Below are 18,006 nucleotides of genomic sequence, written 5' to 3' on the forward strand. Positions count from 1 at the left end.
TGTCTCCCCCTCCCCCCCCACCCCCCGCCCCCCCCACCCCCCGTTAAAACTCAGGACGGATTTGGGGAAGAGTCAGTGTTCAACCTCGAGTGACCATGTCTGAGAACCACCTGTCTGCTCTGTCCGTCACCTCTGACCACAGTGAACCCAGGCCTGTCAGCGTTCCAGAGGCCTTTCGGGGGTTCAGAACGTGTGTGTACCACAAGGACACAGTGACCACTAGAACAAAACTTTGTCCCAGGGAGTTAAAAGAGGCTTAAAATAAGAAGATGAACACATTGAAAATTAAATACAGTACGGTATATTCCAGGAGTTGGAAGTGTGTGTGTGTGTGGGGGGGGGGGGGGTTAGACTATGTTTCTGAAGGAGGAGTTGTACAGGGGTTGAGTTGGTATTAGTCATACGCAGAATGTCCATAGCAATAACATCAGAGAGGTTCACAACAGTTACACCTGGTAGTCAACAGCTACAGAAATATCCAAATAGCCCGACAATTAAGATTCCATCACAAAGCTGGAATACAACAGAACACAAACCATCTTTTGTACAAATAAAAAAACAAATACAGGAAATATCAGTAAATTAATGTACAAAAACAAGGACAAATTGTAATACATACCCAGCAATCTGTGTTGTGTGACACACAGGTTTAAAAAAAAAAAAGTCTCCCCATTTTTGTTTTTTTTACTCCATAAAGAAAATGGTGGAAAAAGCACTCACAAGGACATCATCTTTGGTGAAGATTCCACGGTGATCTCCAGTGTCCTGTTGCTATGACGTTTATCAGGTAAATATCTACTTGGGCTCTGCATCAGCTGCTCACGCACACGCAAGCACGCACACGCGCACACACACGCCAGCATACACACCAAGTGTTTTCCCCTGCTGTTAAAACCAAGTTTCAGATAGAAAAATACATCAAGTAAAGGATACCTAAAATAACCATTTGCAGTCTGTCAGTTGACAATTGGGTTTTGCCAATTGGCCCACAAGTGCAGAGCTCAAAGTTGAATATCAAACAGTTCACGATAGGGATATTCTAGGTATATGACTAGCCTAAAGGGGAACACAGATGCAGATGCAAGTTTGTCATACTGGCGTTTAAAGTTCAACAAGTTGTAGAAATAGCTGAAATAGAAAATCTGCACACAGGAGACATGGGAAAGAGGGGGGGCTATAGAGAAGGGTATAATGGACCGTCAGGACATGGCACCAGCATACACGTTGGTCACTTGGTGGAGTGAGTGGTACTGAACTCAAATGTTTTATTAAAAACAAAATGTTAAAAAAGACAGAAAGAAAAATAAAATTATCTATTTCACATGCATTTCTCTTTGGATCCCCTTGGAAGTTTACTCATACAATGAGCAATCTTGTTACTTTCAAGATAATTTCACAGGGACATTATGCACCTTGTGGCCCGTCAACAAGAACAGGACACGAGGACGACATGACACCTTCATGAACCACCGCAGACGGACAGAGACACGGCATGTGGCCATAGCTGTGGTACGTCACATTAACACAACATTACAGTTCTAGTGTATACCAATAGGCCAGAGGCATGGATGCATAATGCCCAGAGGCATGCTTATGAAGGAGTAGAGCAACATAATCAAAATCACAACGAATTTCAGTTTTCAATATTCTAGTTGCAGCGTTTTCCTCCCCCCAAAAAACCAAAAAAACAATGTACTTGCCCCTGCCCCCCCCCCCCCCCCCCGCCTAAAAACAAAAACAACAACTACTTTTTAGAGAAACATGATTAAAAGCTGCCTGTGCAGAAATATGCTGGCGTTCAAAATTCAATTCTTGAAGGACATCCTGGCTCTCCATGACAAAGATCAGCTCTGCAGACTTGTGAGACAGTTCCCATGCAAAGCCACGGCTTCAAGGTCAATAAGGAAACGTGCACCACCTACAGACTCCCTCCACCCTCTGGGCCTAAACACTCCATCCCCACACCATGCACCCCCCACCCCCCCACCCGTCAAGTATGGGCATGGGAATGACCAGAACATGGAGACGTCAATAAATATGATTACACAATGAACAAGCTGATCTGATCCCATGACAATATATTATATATGATATTGGAAGTATAAGTCAAATTAGAGGTGGGGTACAGTGTCAGTAAATACGTCTTTAACAGAGGGACAAAACAACCTCTTGTCTCCTAGCTAATACCCCCCCCACACACACACATACCCTTCAGCAAGTTTAACCACAAGTTTTACTAAATGTATACCCCTTCAGCGTGGTGAAATTTAAAAAGCCCTAAAATAAACCATTATAAGTATGAATATGAGTATCTTTACATGTATTAGCCATTTTCAGTATTTTGCTTGTGTGGACCTGTTTCCATCGGTACAGACAGTGTCCAGTGCTTCATACCAAAACTGGGTCGTTCACTCTGGGGACCGGCACCAATCTGTTGTCAAGATGGTGTCTACTAAATATTCCTCTCTTTCTTATAATTCTATGACTTCATTCTAAAAATTCCAATTCTCTACTACGCAATAAATTCCAATAAAACAGCCGGAAAGGCTTCCAGTTTAAAACAGCTAAAACGTTCCGATACCGAAATCAAACAAACAAACTAAAATCAATAAAAGCGTGAAAATGTAAATGTGATGTCTGCTGTGGGAATGAGAGTGACGTGACTGGGACGGAGGGAGGAGGACACCACTCTCTGAAGATCACACACACGTCTTCATACACGCACACACGCACGCACACACACAGACAGACAGACAGACAGACGCATACACACACAGACGGACGCAAAGTCTCAGCGGCTGGTAGTTTTGGGGGAGGCTCACTCTCTCAGGCCTTTGGGGGGGGGGGGGGGGGGGGGGTTGGAGGAGGTGGGAGATGGGGTCGGGGGTGGTTGGCAGGGGTGGAGGGGGTAAGGCCCCTCAGGAGATGAGGGAGAACTGGTCCTGCTCCGTGGGCTTCTTCACCCAGGCTCCCAGCCCCGCCTTGTGGAAGGCCTTGATGAGCGTGGACTTGGCTGAGTGGTACTCCAGCGCCGCCTCCTTGGCTTCGTGGTACGAGCCGGGCTTGGACACCTTGATCCTCAGCGTGGAGGAGAGCTGGGGAGGGGGGGTAAGGTGGGGAAAGACAATAAGAAATAATAAAAGACAAACACAAACAGGCAAAAACAGCTGAACAACAACTGAAACATTCACACGGCAGCCGTTTGTGGAGCGTAAGACGTTCGGCTGTTGTGTGAGCAGTCTGTGTGTGTGCTAACGTGTCCTAAAACGAAACGAAATGTGTCTGTGTGTGTCCACGTTGCCGTGTGTGTGTGTGTGTGTGTGTGCGTGCACGTGTGGAGGTATGAAGACGCCCCCGGGGGTACCTTGGCGTGGAGGCGGACCCAACGGCTGTAGAGGGCATGCTTGCAGAGGCGCGAGGCGCGGCCCATGTCGTCTTTGCCCGTGGTGGCGTTGATGACCTCCAGTGCCTGGTCACCCACCGCCCAGTTTACGCTGAAGTTGGGGGCCTTACCCGGCTGCCTGGCCTCCGCGTTGCTGATGCCTTTTAACCAGAGCAGACACACGCAGAGTCAGGAGGGGCTGACGCATGTTCCTATCAACAAGCCTGCAAGTGTGGAATTGGTTACGGACCCCGGGGCCGGTTGCATAACCATAGATTAAGACTGGTCTAAGCCTTAGACTAGTCTTATATTCTCCGGTTAGACCAGTCTAATAAAGACTGCCTGTTGTATAAAAAATAAGACTGACTTATTTTGAGGTTAGAAAGTTGGCCACCTTCCCCCCAGGCTAAGCTTGATTTAAGAGCTGTGTTACTATGGGAACGGGTCAGGGCTAGTAGCTAGCTAACACTGTAACTCCAGCGAGGTAAAAAAACTGCTAAGCACTATACTTTTCTCCACATTATATTTCTCTAATATACATACATTTTCAGCAGAAGAAAATGGAGTTTGTTTTTTTTACCGCCGCTAGGTGTAGCTGTTTCGGCCTCCATGGTTTTTCTTCTGTCAAGTGTCTTATTTTACCTAGAATGCATTGTGTGACAGGCTATCTAAGTCAGTCTTACTTTAGTCACTCATAGGCTACCTTTATGCAACAGGAAATGTTTTGTCTATAGCAAGACTGACTTAAAGTGAGATCTAAGTCTAAGACTGGGTCTATCTTTATGCAACTGCCCCCCCCCCCCCCCTCTCTCTCTCTCTCTCTCTCTCTCTCTCTCTCTCTCTCTCTCTCTCTCTCAGGGTGTTCAACTCCTCTGTTCCGTTCTGCAGCACAGTGTCACTGCTGAAGGTGGGGGGGATTATGATTTAAAGGGCTAAATGCTGGGCGGTCGGACGCACGCAAAGCCCTTCACGGGGGGAAAAACTCCTAAAGCGGAAAAGGTTAATAACTCTCCCGTCATCTCTTTACCTGCAGATTAGGGAGCAATGGGGCAGGAGGAGGACTGAGGGGCGGAGGAAGAGGAGAAGGAGGGAACATAGTACAGTAAGCTAGGAGAAAGATGAGAGCACCAGTTGAGAGTAGAGGGGCATTGTGGGAGCTCTGGTGGGAAACTGGGCTGGGCTGTTACCTGGTAAGCAGGTATGTATGTAGTGTTAAAAAAAAGTCAATGCTAGATGCCGCTGGTCACTGTACAGGAAAATGACAAGTGTAACCCCTGACATTAAAATCGTATGAATAAAATTAATGACATAACCCAAAATCGCTTCTTCTTTCAGTGGCTATGCGCTTTACGCAAATGCGTCAGTCAGTCAAGTCCACAGACATGTCCGTGGGCAATGCTCCTCCATGCAAACCACATTCAAAACAAATAGTGGAGAAGCCCCCCAGGCTTCTAAAAAGCAATCGAGTTACTCACAAAAGTGTTCCAAATGTTTGATGGAGAATTTGTCTCCCTGCGCAAGAATATTGCGCCCTTTATCAATCAGACTCACATACCTGTAGGCTACTGTAGCCAACACACACACACACACACACACACACACACACACACACACACACACACACACACACAATGTGGTGGCTCTAATAGACTGAGAGCAGACTGAGGGCTTGAGGTTTCTGGGTGTGATGAAGGCTCCATGTGTGTTCTTCACAGGCTTGGTGTGTGCTGCGCGGGCTTTCTTTTCACATGTAACCACTTTGATCATGCATAGAACTGTTATTGTCTGTGTGTCTGTCTAAGTTGCTTATAGTGCCATTACGGTTGAAATGGATAAGACATTCCTAACTGGAAGGTAGACGTCCAGACACAAGCACAAACAGGACAGTCTGTTTGTCTCATCCATTATCCACATCATTACTGCCCACTTTTGGTATTGTTCTCAACAACAGTGGTCTTTACGAAGACACACATACTGTAGCCTACAAACACACATAGGAGGAGACATCATAGCATGCACACTGAAAACAAAAGCATCAATCAAATACAAAGAAACATTTTTTAAGTTTGGTATTTAGACTAGCCAAAAGATACAGGAAATTCGATTAAGCACCACAGAGCTACGAATGCAATGACTGTTTTGAAGCTATAATGTGTTCGCTTACAATTATTGCTTACAAACAATGAAGTAACACAAGCTTATTTCTTGAGTTCTGATAGGGTAAGACTAAGGGCCAATCCCAATTCACCCCTACCCCTTCGTTTTCACCCCTATGGCTTGATTTGCGCGTTCACGTTTAGGGGTAGGGCTATCCCAATTCATATTTCATCGAGCCATGGCTTCATTTCGAGGGCTAACTATGACTTCGTTTCGAGCGATTCCAGGACCAGACTAGCTTTGAAGCCATAGGGGTACGCTACCCCTTGATTCCAGGATGCATTGCGAATCATCTACAGACATTTTATGTCGCTCTATTCAATGCAGAAATGTCATTTTACTTTCTCTGTAATTACTTATTAATAAAGATTTGAAAAATTATGTTAACCATGTTATTATGTTAGTTTAATGTCATTACAATGCATTATAGACCTTTCATTTATAACAAGCATAACCCAAAAAAATCGCTTTTATGTCGGTGCTGTGTCTAACGTTACAGTAACTCAACGCTGCATGACAGTCGAGCATTTCAGAGATGTGAAAGTTCCACAGTCCAGCGCGCTCGGGTTTAGCAGTAGAGGACTGGTAGCCTACCTGATCACTTCCATTAGACTATCAAAGCAGTACACCGGAGCACTCATATCTGCGCGTTTGTCACAGGGTGACAGTCACCCTGTTCCTCTGCCCGGCGTCAGTCCAATGGAATCGTCAAGCACAGCCGTCCCCATATAAATACATCGGTGCGCGATTACAGAGATGTACAATCATGTTTATTTAAAAAATAAATTGTGGTGTTTGACAGCGGATGATGGTAGACATATTTAATGTAAAGTTATCTATCTAAAGTTATCTATCCACAGGCTGATATGTGCATGATAGGCGCGAATCCCCCCCCCCCCCCCCCCCCCCCCCTTGGTGGTATATGACGCTATCTGTATTGCAGCACTTATTATACCAAAACAACTCGCAATCTAATCCGAGCAGTTGTTATTAGGTAATATTATTTTAATTTATTTTTAAAATTTGTTTTTCAGATTTTATCCCCTTTTTCACCCAATTTGGTAGCCAATTGAACCCAACCTAGCATCCAATTATCCCCTGCCTATTGCAAAGGATCCGCCGCACGACCCCCGTGGCCGGCAGTCCCAGAGGAGGCCGCCAGGCAGACTAGCTGACTGGCTCCTCGAGCCCAGCACCTGTTATTCCGGCACCCCGGGGGCGCGGTTGCGCGACGGATCCTTGTCCGGAACTACTCCTATACCTCCCTCGGGAGCGGCCGCCCAATATTCCGCTCCGCGTGTGTGTGCCCCAGCCATATCCGGATCTGGCGAGCTGGGATTCGAACCCAGTCCCCGGTGGGCAGCATGCACTAGTGGCCAGTGCTTAGACCGCTACACCACCGTGGGGCACCTTAGGTAATATTATTAATGGGTTGTATCATTCATTTAAATGCATTATAGACCTTTTCTTTATAACAAGCACAACAACAACAAAACGTTATTATGCCGATGTGCTGTGTCTAACGTTACAAGCTGATTTGTGCATGACAGCCGCGCATTGACATATTTCCATGTCTAATGGCATATGACACGCGAAATGTAACTACAGTTAAGGATACGCGTAAAGGATGATGATCTATCACCGTTCGACTCTACTGAGAAATGTTTCCGCCTATTTGTCATCTCTCCTTCACGGGCAAATGTGGCCGCGTCCCCAAGAGATCCTCTTTCTACGTTTTTGACCACGACTATGATGGATTGATTTTTGGATTCTTGACGACGAATTGTTCTGAGAAAGGCGCTTGGTAACGTGATTTTTGGACAACGCTTTATGACTACTGATGGACTCGTGTGTATGTGGTGGCTGAGGATTGAGTCACGGGTATCTTTGGAGGAACATTGTGCACTGACAGATCTGGTTACTACTCTGTGTTTTGGTTGGAGTCATTCATTGTCATTATTGCGATGTCCACAAAAAAGACATCGTTGACGGAAGAGACTAAAAAAGGAACGTCTAAACACTACAGTGTGTTGATAACAAACGAAAAAAGATTTCACGCAACAGAAATAAACACAGCTGAAGAAGGCATTGCGAGATGTGAGAATTCACCGGCAACATAACGCGTCACCCGTATCGCGTCTATTTAAACCACTGTTGATGACGTAGCCGCCGTGAAGGGCCGTCCCAATTCATAGGGGTAGATTTCAAGGGGTATGGCTTGTGGCTCTGTTCGAAGGCCTTGGCTTCGAATCGAGTCACACTCGAAAACGAGCCATAGGGGTAGAAAAGGGAATCGGGATTGGCCCTAAGTTATATTCGTCAAGAATCAAGGGCTGAAAAAAATAAAATCATATATATATATATATCTATACAGGTATATAGATATATATACCAATCCCAGATTGCCCCCTTAAAATGTGCAATAAACGACACATCAACGGATACCGGGGGAAACTACCAACGACACGTCATTGGATAAAGCGTTCAGATGTATCTAAACAGATATGACCTTTTTAGAAAGGTCATGTGGATTCCACATATTAGTGCTAAAGGGATACAGCTAACCAAATTCCACAGGAGGCGAGCAAAATGTCACCTCTGATCAAACAGCAGCAGAGCTGAGCAGTGTTGGTCTACAGGAGTGGAGGAGGGGAGGCTGGGGGGCTTGTATGCTGTGTGTGGGGAAGGGTTTCCATAGTGTTTACTGAGTGAGCTAGTCCTCTATGAAACCGTTTGTGTTTTGGGAGTATTGGGATAGATCAACTGATATAGGCATGGTATCAGAGTTTAACACTAGAACAACTGAGTAAAAGAAAATGTCATATCTTTGCACTCGATCAAATTTCAGGACCCTCCTTTCATGACATATTTTCCTAGATATGTGCGTTCTACCACACAGTATCCTTACATAGTATAGTATAAAGTATAGTATAAAGCTATTTTGCAGTTTTTCTGTGTAGGATGCAGGCTATTTTAAAAGACAACTAGTGGTCGTTGTGTGGAAATAGCAGCTTCCCACTGTAAAGACTATGGTCATTTGACCACCGAGGTGGCTCTTACAGGTAAAAAAAGGCACACCATCCAGCTCATCTGTACAGTAGTGTGACCGACCGCTACAGTTGCACTTTGAACGTTTTTCTTTTTTTCCACTGGGGCAGTCCCACTGTTAAATTTGTCTTTGATGGACAGAGATAGTGAAGAACGACAACAAAGTAAGGAGGAGAGGGTATGTCAGCAGGGCACGGGCCGGATTCTAACTCCCTGCTGACACGGCATAATGTGTGTGCACTTGTCGGCCGTGGTGCTAGACCACTGGACCACCTCAGACGACCGACAGTAGCTCTTGTAAAACACGTGATAACCAGAGAAGATACGAGACGTTTATAATATTGTCACTCCGGTTACACTAAGTGTACAACCGTGCAAGATACTTTCGCTGGAAGACAAGAAAGAGGAGAAAAGGAAGAAGAAGAACTCAAAGGCTTCGTGGACCGTGCCTTTTCACGAGCTGCACTCCGCCTCTGGAACTCTCTCCCTCAACCACTCAGAGATTCACCCTCACTCTCCACTTTTAAATCCCACCTCAAAACCTACCTGTTCTCCCACGCATACAACCTTCCCTACCCCTAACCATCTCCCCTAACCCTGCCACCCCCCTCCCCCCCTGGACATTGCTGTGTTAATTGTTCCCTGTGCCTGTTTGTTAACTCTGTGTTCTATGTGCTCATGTTATCTGTTGCTTGTTGTTTCTGTGTTTTCTGTTTTTCCCATATTGTCAGCGTTTTTGAGCCCCGGAAAAGCGCTATATAAATACAATGAATTATTATTATTATTATTATTATTATTATTATTAAGTAGAAGAGAGCGTGTGTGTGATGGTGAGGACACTGACCGCTGAGGAGAGGCTTGTTGAGGTTGAATTGCTGAGGCAGATCCTCAATGTCTGCGATGCGCTGGTACATGGCCCGGGACAGGTGGTCCGCGTGGTACAGGCTGCCCAGGATGATGCTGGAGAAGTAGATGGGCTCCGTGAAGTAGCTCATCAGAGACCCCTGGACCCCCACCACGTTCCACCTGCAGAGGACGAGAGCAAGGCGTGTATGTTGAATATTTTTACTGGAACGTGTCATGGATTATTCATTCAATTCATAATACGGCATCGTGAGTACGAAGGATCAACGTCGTTCATCATCCCGAGCCTGCAGATGTGCAAGCGCGCGAGCACACACACGCACACGCACACACACACACACACACACACACACAGTTTATAAATGGACATTCTGGACTATCCAATTTCATTTCTTCCGTGCTATGTTCTGTGTTGTTACATTAGGGCTGTCTCCCTCGTTCATTTCCTGTGACGTGCTCTGTGAAGCGTCCCCGCCGGCTGGCTGGGAGGGAGAGAGAGGTGTGCCACGATGACACAGTGGCAGAGACGAGGGTTAAAAGACCATTACCACCGACGACAGAAACAAGATTCTGACAAACAGCGTTTGCCTCCTGTCTGCCTCTGACCTCGGGCGGTGTGTGTGTGTGTGTGTGAAATGAAGACGGTGACCGCAGTCGGAATCCAACACAGGGGTAAGAGACCGCGAGCTGCCCGGAAGCGCCCCCGTCATGATGTCATACGTAGGCGGGGTGGCGAGGTGTGTCATTACTGTTGTACAGCCCCCGCCCCCCCCCCCCCCCCCCCCAACAACACTGGAGTCCCATTAGAGCACTATCATCAAGCCACAAAGCACATTGTTGTTTTCTGCCACTCAAGCACATGCACACACAGAAACAGACACACAAAAAGCTCACACACACACACACACACACACACCCTGCTTGAGTGTGCTAGCCAGGGGAGTGGAAAACTGAAGTGATTGGGACTTTTCTAACAAGCTGCTCTTAAAAAAGCTGCTAATGAGGGCGTTTAACCAGCCTGGGAACAGGAAGGGCAGAAAGTAGGTTTCCTCCTGCTCCATGTAGGGTCTGACACGTCCACACAGGAGAACGGGTTAAAATAATGTTTTTGCTTTTTTTCTTATCTTATGTATCTCTATTCTGTTTTGGTTTGTTGTGTTTTTTTCTTCTTGTTCATTGTCCTGCTTCTCTTCTTTTTTTTGTACGGTGGCCTTGAGTTTGAGAAAGGCGCTTTTAAATCAAATCTATTCTTCTACTTCTTCTTCTTATTATTATTTAAAAACACTGAAACCACAGGGAAAGGCCATAGGGGACTTGGTCAAGCAGCACTGGTGAATGTAGCTACATAGCACCCTGAAGCTAATCAGAATGCATTCAGAGAGAGGTGGTCGTTTCTTATGTTTGACTTATGGAATATTCACTTATCAACATATTATCCGTATTTGCACGCTAAGCAATATTATTGCGAGGCTTATTGTACTTTCGGAAGACGAGATTGAACAGAATCACAATTTTCTTTTCTTTTTTCTCCCGTTTTCAGGACGACGTTAGCGTCTGGGTTTATACCCCCCCCCCCCCGTTATTATTATTATTATTATTACTATTATTATGTAGGCCTATCTTTTCTTTCCTATCTTTTCTTTCCAGGTTAGTCTTGATGTTGATATACAATCTCTAATGCGGTTACAGAATGCTAAATGCATAAGTTAAAGTCCATTAGTGCCTCGTTGAAAACCATCAGTGTGCCAGACAGCCCTGGTTGACAGCTGGTGACACTGTGGCGGGATGGATGGGAGAGGGGGGAGAGAGTTATGGAGGAGCAGACGTATCTTATATCAGGAGAGTAGGAACGGCCTTGCCTTGAGTGTGGACAGCGGGAGGTGCCAATGCGGTGTGGAGCGTCGTTAATTCAGCTGCCCCTGACACTGCCTGAATAAAATAATTAAAACACTGACTGAGACTTGCCCGGGTGGTGGACCGACTGTGGTCCGACTATTACAGCTCATGAGACGACCAGACAACCAGAGGGTGGGGACAGACGCCAGGGTTCATTGTCGGTGCACGTTAAAAACAGACAGAAAGAAGTATGTGACTGCGACTGGTGAACTTGCAAACCACACGCCCACTCGAAGGGGTCAAAAAGTGAAAGTGAAACTTATTGTGTCAACATATATTTTTTTATATTTTAAAGTACCCACTCGATATAATAAACAACAGTTTGATGATCGCTAAATACTTGTGGATTGGATTCACTGTTCTCGTTTGCCGGAGCCTACCGGTAAGTAGGGTTGGGTACCGAAACCGGTTACTTTACATTCGGTATTTACCGTACCGAATTGCAAAGGAGCAAGTCATTTCGGTACTTTTCTATCTCGCCCCCTGGTGTCCGGTGTCATGCAACAGTCAACTGGTGACTCGTGACGTGACATCGCCTGTTAAATTTCCACTCAGTGCGTGTCGTGGTAGTGAGCTGAGCAGTTGTGTTACGAGTTAAGAAGAGTGAGTGAAAGCATATATACTAAATTATTATATTATCTGAATTGTATTATTATTATTATTATTATTATTATTATCATCATCATATTATCGAATTTCGCTAGCCTAGCTACGAGGTCACCGAGAATGCCGAAGGCCCTAATGAAGCCTTCTAAAGTGTGGCTGCATTTCACCCAACTCGACGAAAACAATGCGAAGTGCTCAAAATGCTTAAAATCATTCGCGTGTAAAGCAGCGAACACATCTAACTTGATGAAACACCTGGCAACGCACGGGATACATTTAAGGGTAGAAGGGTGCACCGTGTTTGACAGCTTGCGCAACCCTTCGGCAAGCACCTCAGCAGCAAGCACCTCAAGCAGTCCCGGAGAGGGGGAGGGGGAGACCGCCATTCCCATTGAGGATGATGACAGCAGCATTTCCTCAGGTTAGTAATGTTTCCGTTTATTTCCGTTTATTTATTTAAAGAGGGGGACAGTGGACATTAATCAACAAGTCTGTTTCTAATCTTTCTATCAATGTAAATGCACTAGAGTTAGCCTAAGCTAGTTTTCATCGGCAGTCCCAATGTAGCCTAACCGTTGATCGCAAATCCTGCGTTTATTAAGTAGGCTATTCGCCCTCTATTAAATGATTTCTTGTTTTGTTTTATTTAACCAGGAAAGGGGGGGGGATTGAGAGATTAAACACATGTTATTCAAGAGGGTCCTATCCAAGACAGGCAGCAGCACATATTTAGCTACAGTAACATTATTTAACCTATGTTTATATTGTTGGCTCTCCAGCTACAGCATCAGAGACGCCATTCACCTTGGCAAAGAAGGGAACTTTGACCAAAGACAAGGTGGAGGAAATTCACAGGGCTGTTACCAGGTTTGTGGTCAAGGGACTGCATTCCTTTTCCACTGTGGAATCTCCCTGTTTCAGGTAAAGTGACGTGAAAACAATATTTGTTTACTTTATGTTTATAAATCTGTGCCATTAGACAATTATGTCAAAACACAAAAAAAGTCAAAATGACAATAAAAAAGTCAAGAGAGGTGTCGTATTTTGAGTTTTATTTTCATTTATTTTAATTTGAGTGTATATTTAACTAATATATATTGTGCCTCAGCAATAAAAAAGTGAAAAGCTGTTTAATGTTGTCGACCGTGTTATTATTATATATATATATGTCATTTAAAAAAATCAAAAGTACCGAATTAAGTACCGTTTCGGTACCGGTACCGTTTTTAAAGTATCGGTTAGGTACCGGTACCGGATAAAACCCAAACGATACCCAACCCTACCGGTAAGTGATAATGTAAACATAAACATACTAAACATACTTTAGTTTTAGGATGTGTTCAAAAGCAAGAACTGTGTGAGTGTGTGTTCATTTAGTTATGTGTAGGTATGTGTTTTTAGCATGTCGATGTTCTCTTAGTATGTTGTGATGTTATTAAAATACAGTTTAGACCTTTGTAGCGATGTGTTTTGTTAGCCGCTAGCTGTTAGCAGAGTTCGTAGCTGTGGTTGCGTTTAGAGTCACTTTTCTCCCATTCAGTGTTTGAGGTGTACCAACATTCAAATACGCCTGTCGTGTTAGATTTTTTCTCCAATTTCAATGTATTACACATAATTTGAAAGCTTACAATCTGTAGTTTAAGCACATGTAAAAAACAGAAAAATTACTTTAGCTTCTGGTTGCACATTTCACCAGCAGCTGTCACGTATGTCTCTGGTAGCAGCCTGATCAGCAGCCTGTGTTACCTGGCGATCTTGTCACTGCAGGACATGGTGAGCAGCCTCTCCCCCTGAAGCACCCCGTCCCAGGTCTGGATGGTGTTACTGGACCTCACAGGGATGGTCCCCTCTCCAGACTCTATCTTGGTCCGCAGCTGGCCCCGGGCCTTGCGGTTGGGGTGTCTGTCCCCTTGGTCTGTGGGGAGAAAACGGGAGACAAGAGGGATGGGATCGTTCCTGAAGAAAAGCTTCTGTCAGACCTGGTTTTGTGTATGCTGTTTTGAAAGCAGATTTTTTTCAGATCCAGTTCAGTAGTTAACTACTAGGGCTGGGCAAACGATAAAAAATTATTTTTCGATAATCGCAAGAATTAACGGTCAATTATCGATTAATTGATGAGCTTTTTTTTCATTAAAAAAAACAAAAAAAAACTAGGGCAGACATAACAAGCATGGAACGTCGCGATGGAACAGGATATGCTGGCTCGACTATTTGCATCAGCGCACGAAATCCTCTACCCTCGACAAAACTGAGCGGCAGAATATCTGTTTCAATTAATTTACAGATGGCCATCGTTATTTTCTCTTCTCGTTGTGCATCACACCTCCCGCGTATAAGATGAGACATGATGGAGGGCTGAGAAGGTAGCGAAGGAGCAATCAGGGTCGGGTGTACGGTTTGCAGGTGGTATTTCATCGGGGTCGTTGTCGTGTTGTATTTATAGGTCACTGCGCAGTGTTTGCAATGAACGAGGTCGCCTTTCAGATCAAAATGCTCCCACACCAAGCTTCGTTTCGCTCGCGTCGCCATTTTCCGAGCTTGCTCTGCTAACCTTTTTTTACAACTGTGTAATAAACTTGAACTTTTTTATAAGACGCTCTCAGTGCCTCTTTGTTGAGGGGAACCTGGAATTACTGGAGGTTACACTAACGTACGGGAACTTGTTGCATCATGCAGTACTGCGTTGCGAAATTCAATGCGAAGGCAAATGCAAAGTTCATTTCTCACACATAACGTGGACAAACTAATTTCCATTATTATTATTATTATAAAAAAATAAAAAATAAAATTCAAATGTATTAATGATTATCGAGAAATATATTTTGTGATCGACCAAGATCCTTATCGATCAATTATCGATCGTCGATCATTGATGCCCACCCCTATTAACTACCAACATCATTTGACAGAACATGAGGAAGAACAAGTGAAAAGCAGTATGAACCTGGTTTAAAAGCAGTATGAACCTGGCTTAAAAGCAGTATGAACCTGGTTTAAAAGCAGTATGAACCTGGTTTAAAAGCAGTATGAACCTGGTTTAAAAGCAGTATGAACCTATCTTAAAAGCAGTATGAACCTGGTTTAAAAGCAGTATGAACTAGGCTAGAATTAAATGGTTTCGCTGTGGATGGGACACACAGTTGCATCACAATAGTTGAAAGGGTAAAAAAAACAATAGTTCATTTTTAATGCATTCTGAATGGGTTCTTGTAAATCACAAGCCAACAGGCCTAATCTATCCACATACTTAATTGCATGAGGGATATTTCAATTCTGTTTCTGTGCACGATTGAAAACAATGTGACAGAATAATTTATGTGACATATAAAGAATTTAATCAGAGAGAGAGAGAGAGAGACGGACAAAGAACACTAATTAATAGGCTTGTTGAAATGTGTTTGTAATGCACATTTTGACATCTGAGTGAAATTCTAATTAAATTAACCCAAGCATAAGAGGGAAACATACAAAGTTAATGGAATAAAATAAACACGCTTTGATATGGAATTCTCAACCGGCGTTAGATTCAATTAAAAATATGTCACCCAGCTAAAGAGGGGGACATGGGACTGAAATGACAGTGTTGAATGTGGTCACAGGGGAGAAGGTCATGTGACGTCTCTAAAGCTAAGAACATACAGACGTGCAATTAGCTTTAGCCACCTCCATAAATGCTACAGTAGTCAATTAGCATTAGCCACCTCCATAAATGCTACAGTAGTCAATTAGCATTAGCCACCTCCATAAATGCTACAGTAGTCAATTAGCATTAACCACCTCCATAAATGCTACAGTAGTCAATTAGCATTAGCCAGCTCCATAAATGCTATAGTAGTCAATTAGCTAATCAGTTGACCCGTGTCCCAACACAATTAATGAAAATCATATAGGGTAAAGGTATTCATTATATTCTGTGTGTGTGTGTGTGTGTATGAAATCTGTGATACTGACAAGGTTATTTGTTACCCATAGAGATTGCTCAGCTATTGTCAGGGTACTCTCCCTAAACCATGGACAGCAGCGTCGCTCAAAAGAGAGAAAGGGTGGAACACGCATGTCTGAAAGCTTTCTGCAGGTGTGGGATACCAACGTACAGCATACGCAACAACTGTGGGAAATGAAAAAAACAACAGGATCCACGCACTGCATAGATCGGAATGATTATTTTTACTGGGACATATGTATATTAAATAATGAAACCTTTATTTTGTATTTTCATTATGTATTGTAAACTTACCATGGCACAGTATGGAGTATGTGTGTGTGTGTGTGTGTGTGTGTGTGTTACGTCCCTCCACCTAGTTTGGTTTGCTGATGAGTAACTGTTTTCACCTGAGGTGGTTGCCATGGAAGTAGCCTGAGGTGGTTGCTATGGAAGCAGCCTGAGGTGGTTGCTATGGAGGTAGCTTGAGGTGGTTGCTATGGAGGTAGCCTGAGGTGGTTGCCTGAGGAGCTCTCTCTCTCCCTCTCTCTGCCATGACCAGCCTGATATGTGGTCTCTCTCTAACATCATCCCAGTGCCTAAATCTGGAGATTTCTCTCCTATGATTTCACCAGCTGGCATCATGACATTGTCACTCATTACACACAGGTAGCTACTAGCCAACTCTCATGCATGTGACCACTGACTACTACTGTTGTCATCACGTGAGTGACACGCCAGATCGCGAGCCCCAGATCGCAGCCTATTTTATTTCTGGTGCGATCTGCGATCCAGCATCCAGGATCAATATCGAAGTGATATGCGATATCAATATCGGATCGGGACATCCCTAGTTTCAACCGCACCCCGGGGGTGAAAATCAATATACCTGCAGACGCAGGTACTGTATATTTTACAGAGGAACTCTGGCGCGTCTTGTCACCGAGACAAACCTTTATAGTGCCCAGACCAGAACCACTCCATCCAGAGCAAAGTGGGCTGACGTTAGTCTGACGAAGATAAATACTTTTATTGGGCTGTGCATCAGTATGGGGCTTCTTATACTGTCAGTTCGGAGAGACTACTGGTAACAGAAGAAAGATCTCTTCAAGACCAATTTCCCAAAGCACATGTCCCGGGACAGATTTGTCTCTGGAGGTAATAACAATAATAATAATAATTGATTGTGATGATAGTATAATAAGAAATGACTATGTTTATGTCTCCTATTACTTTAGGTGTCTTTGAGTACCCTGAAAAGTGCAATATAAATAACTTTTATTATTATTATTATTATTATTATTATTATTATTATTATTATTATAGTAGGCTAATGAGAACTATTTATATTTCTTCCAATGGTGTATGTGTTATATTGCTTTCATCCAAGGTAACTTCCATGAATCTATATCTGGATGTTCAGGTATCTACACCTCCAGGACAACCAGGCAGCTGACATGGATTATGTGAGGGGACTGTCCTCTGTCCTGCCATCTGTGCCTGCACTGCTACACTTTATTTTTATTTAAAATAGTGCTTAAATTATTTTTAATGAAGGTTTGGACTCCTTAATAAATAATAAACTCAAATTCCCATGAAAGCCACTGGTGTAAGCTTTTAAATACTTTATGAATTTCGTTTCTATCTGCTACAGAGGCTGAGAAATATATTTTTTAGTAGGCGTTGACACTTTTGTTGAATTTCCATAAAAACGTCAGGTTTTAGGGGGTTATTCTAATTCTCGTTTTAGGCCTTAATGGGTTAAGCCTGGTACACACATAATGATGGCCTGATTCCCCCCCTTACGATCAAGGACAGCAAACGCCCGATTATCGGATGGCTCTAAAGATTATCCTACACGATTATCCTGTGGTGTGAGGTGTGTTAAGAGTCCATTTCTCCCGACAATCTGCTCGGAAAATGGTCGACGATCGTTAATATAAGTGTTCAATATTTACGATCAAAACTGTTCAATCCATGATTTTTTATCTTCCTGTGTGGGTTCTCGCTCAGATAAAAAATCTGTTACGTGTACCAGGCTTTACAGGTTTTCCAACCAACCAGTCCACCAATCAACCTTTTTCTGTCTGCTATTGGACCCCCGGTTTGATAAGGCATGCTTGTATGTTGG

General features: G+C 43.9%; 1 protein-coding gene across 3 annotated transcripts in view; it reads right to left on the reverse strand.

Moving 5' to 3' along the window:
- Nucleotides 1–2,918: 2,918 nt before the first annotated feature.
- The window catches only part of adarb1b (adenosine deaminase RNA specific B1b), a gene marked incomplete at both ends in the record, with an annotated part of 163,305 nt that continues 148,217 nt past the window's right edge, over nucleotides 2,919–18,006 (reverse strand). For all 3 annotated transcript variants that reach the window (XM_080535661.1, XM_080535660.1, XM_080535659.1), the window contains 4 exons: nucleotides 2,919–3,095; nucleotides 3,365–3,536; nucleotides 9,428–9,613; nucleotides 13,700–13,868. In XM_080535661.1, the coding sequence (XP_080391787.1) occupies nucleotides 2,919–3,095; nucleotides 3,365–3,536; nucleotides 9,428–9,613; nucleotides 13,700–13,868 (704 nt within the window). The remainder of the gene's footprint in view (nucleotides 3,096–3,364; nucleotides 3,537–9,427; nucleotides 9,614–13,699; nucleotides 13,869–18,006) is intronic.

Source organism: Nansenia antarctica (genome assembly GCF_963989245.1).
Source record: "Nansenia antarctica genome assembly, chromosome: 7".
NCBI classification, from domain to species: domain Eukaryota; kingdom Metazoa; phylum Chordata; class Actinopteri; order Argentiniformes; family Microstomatidae; genus Nansenia; species Nansenia antarctica.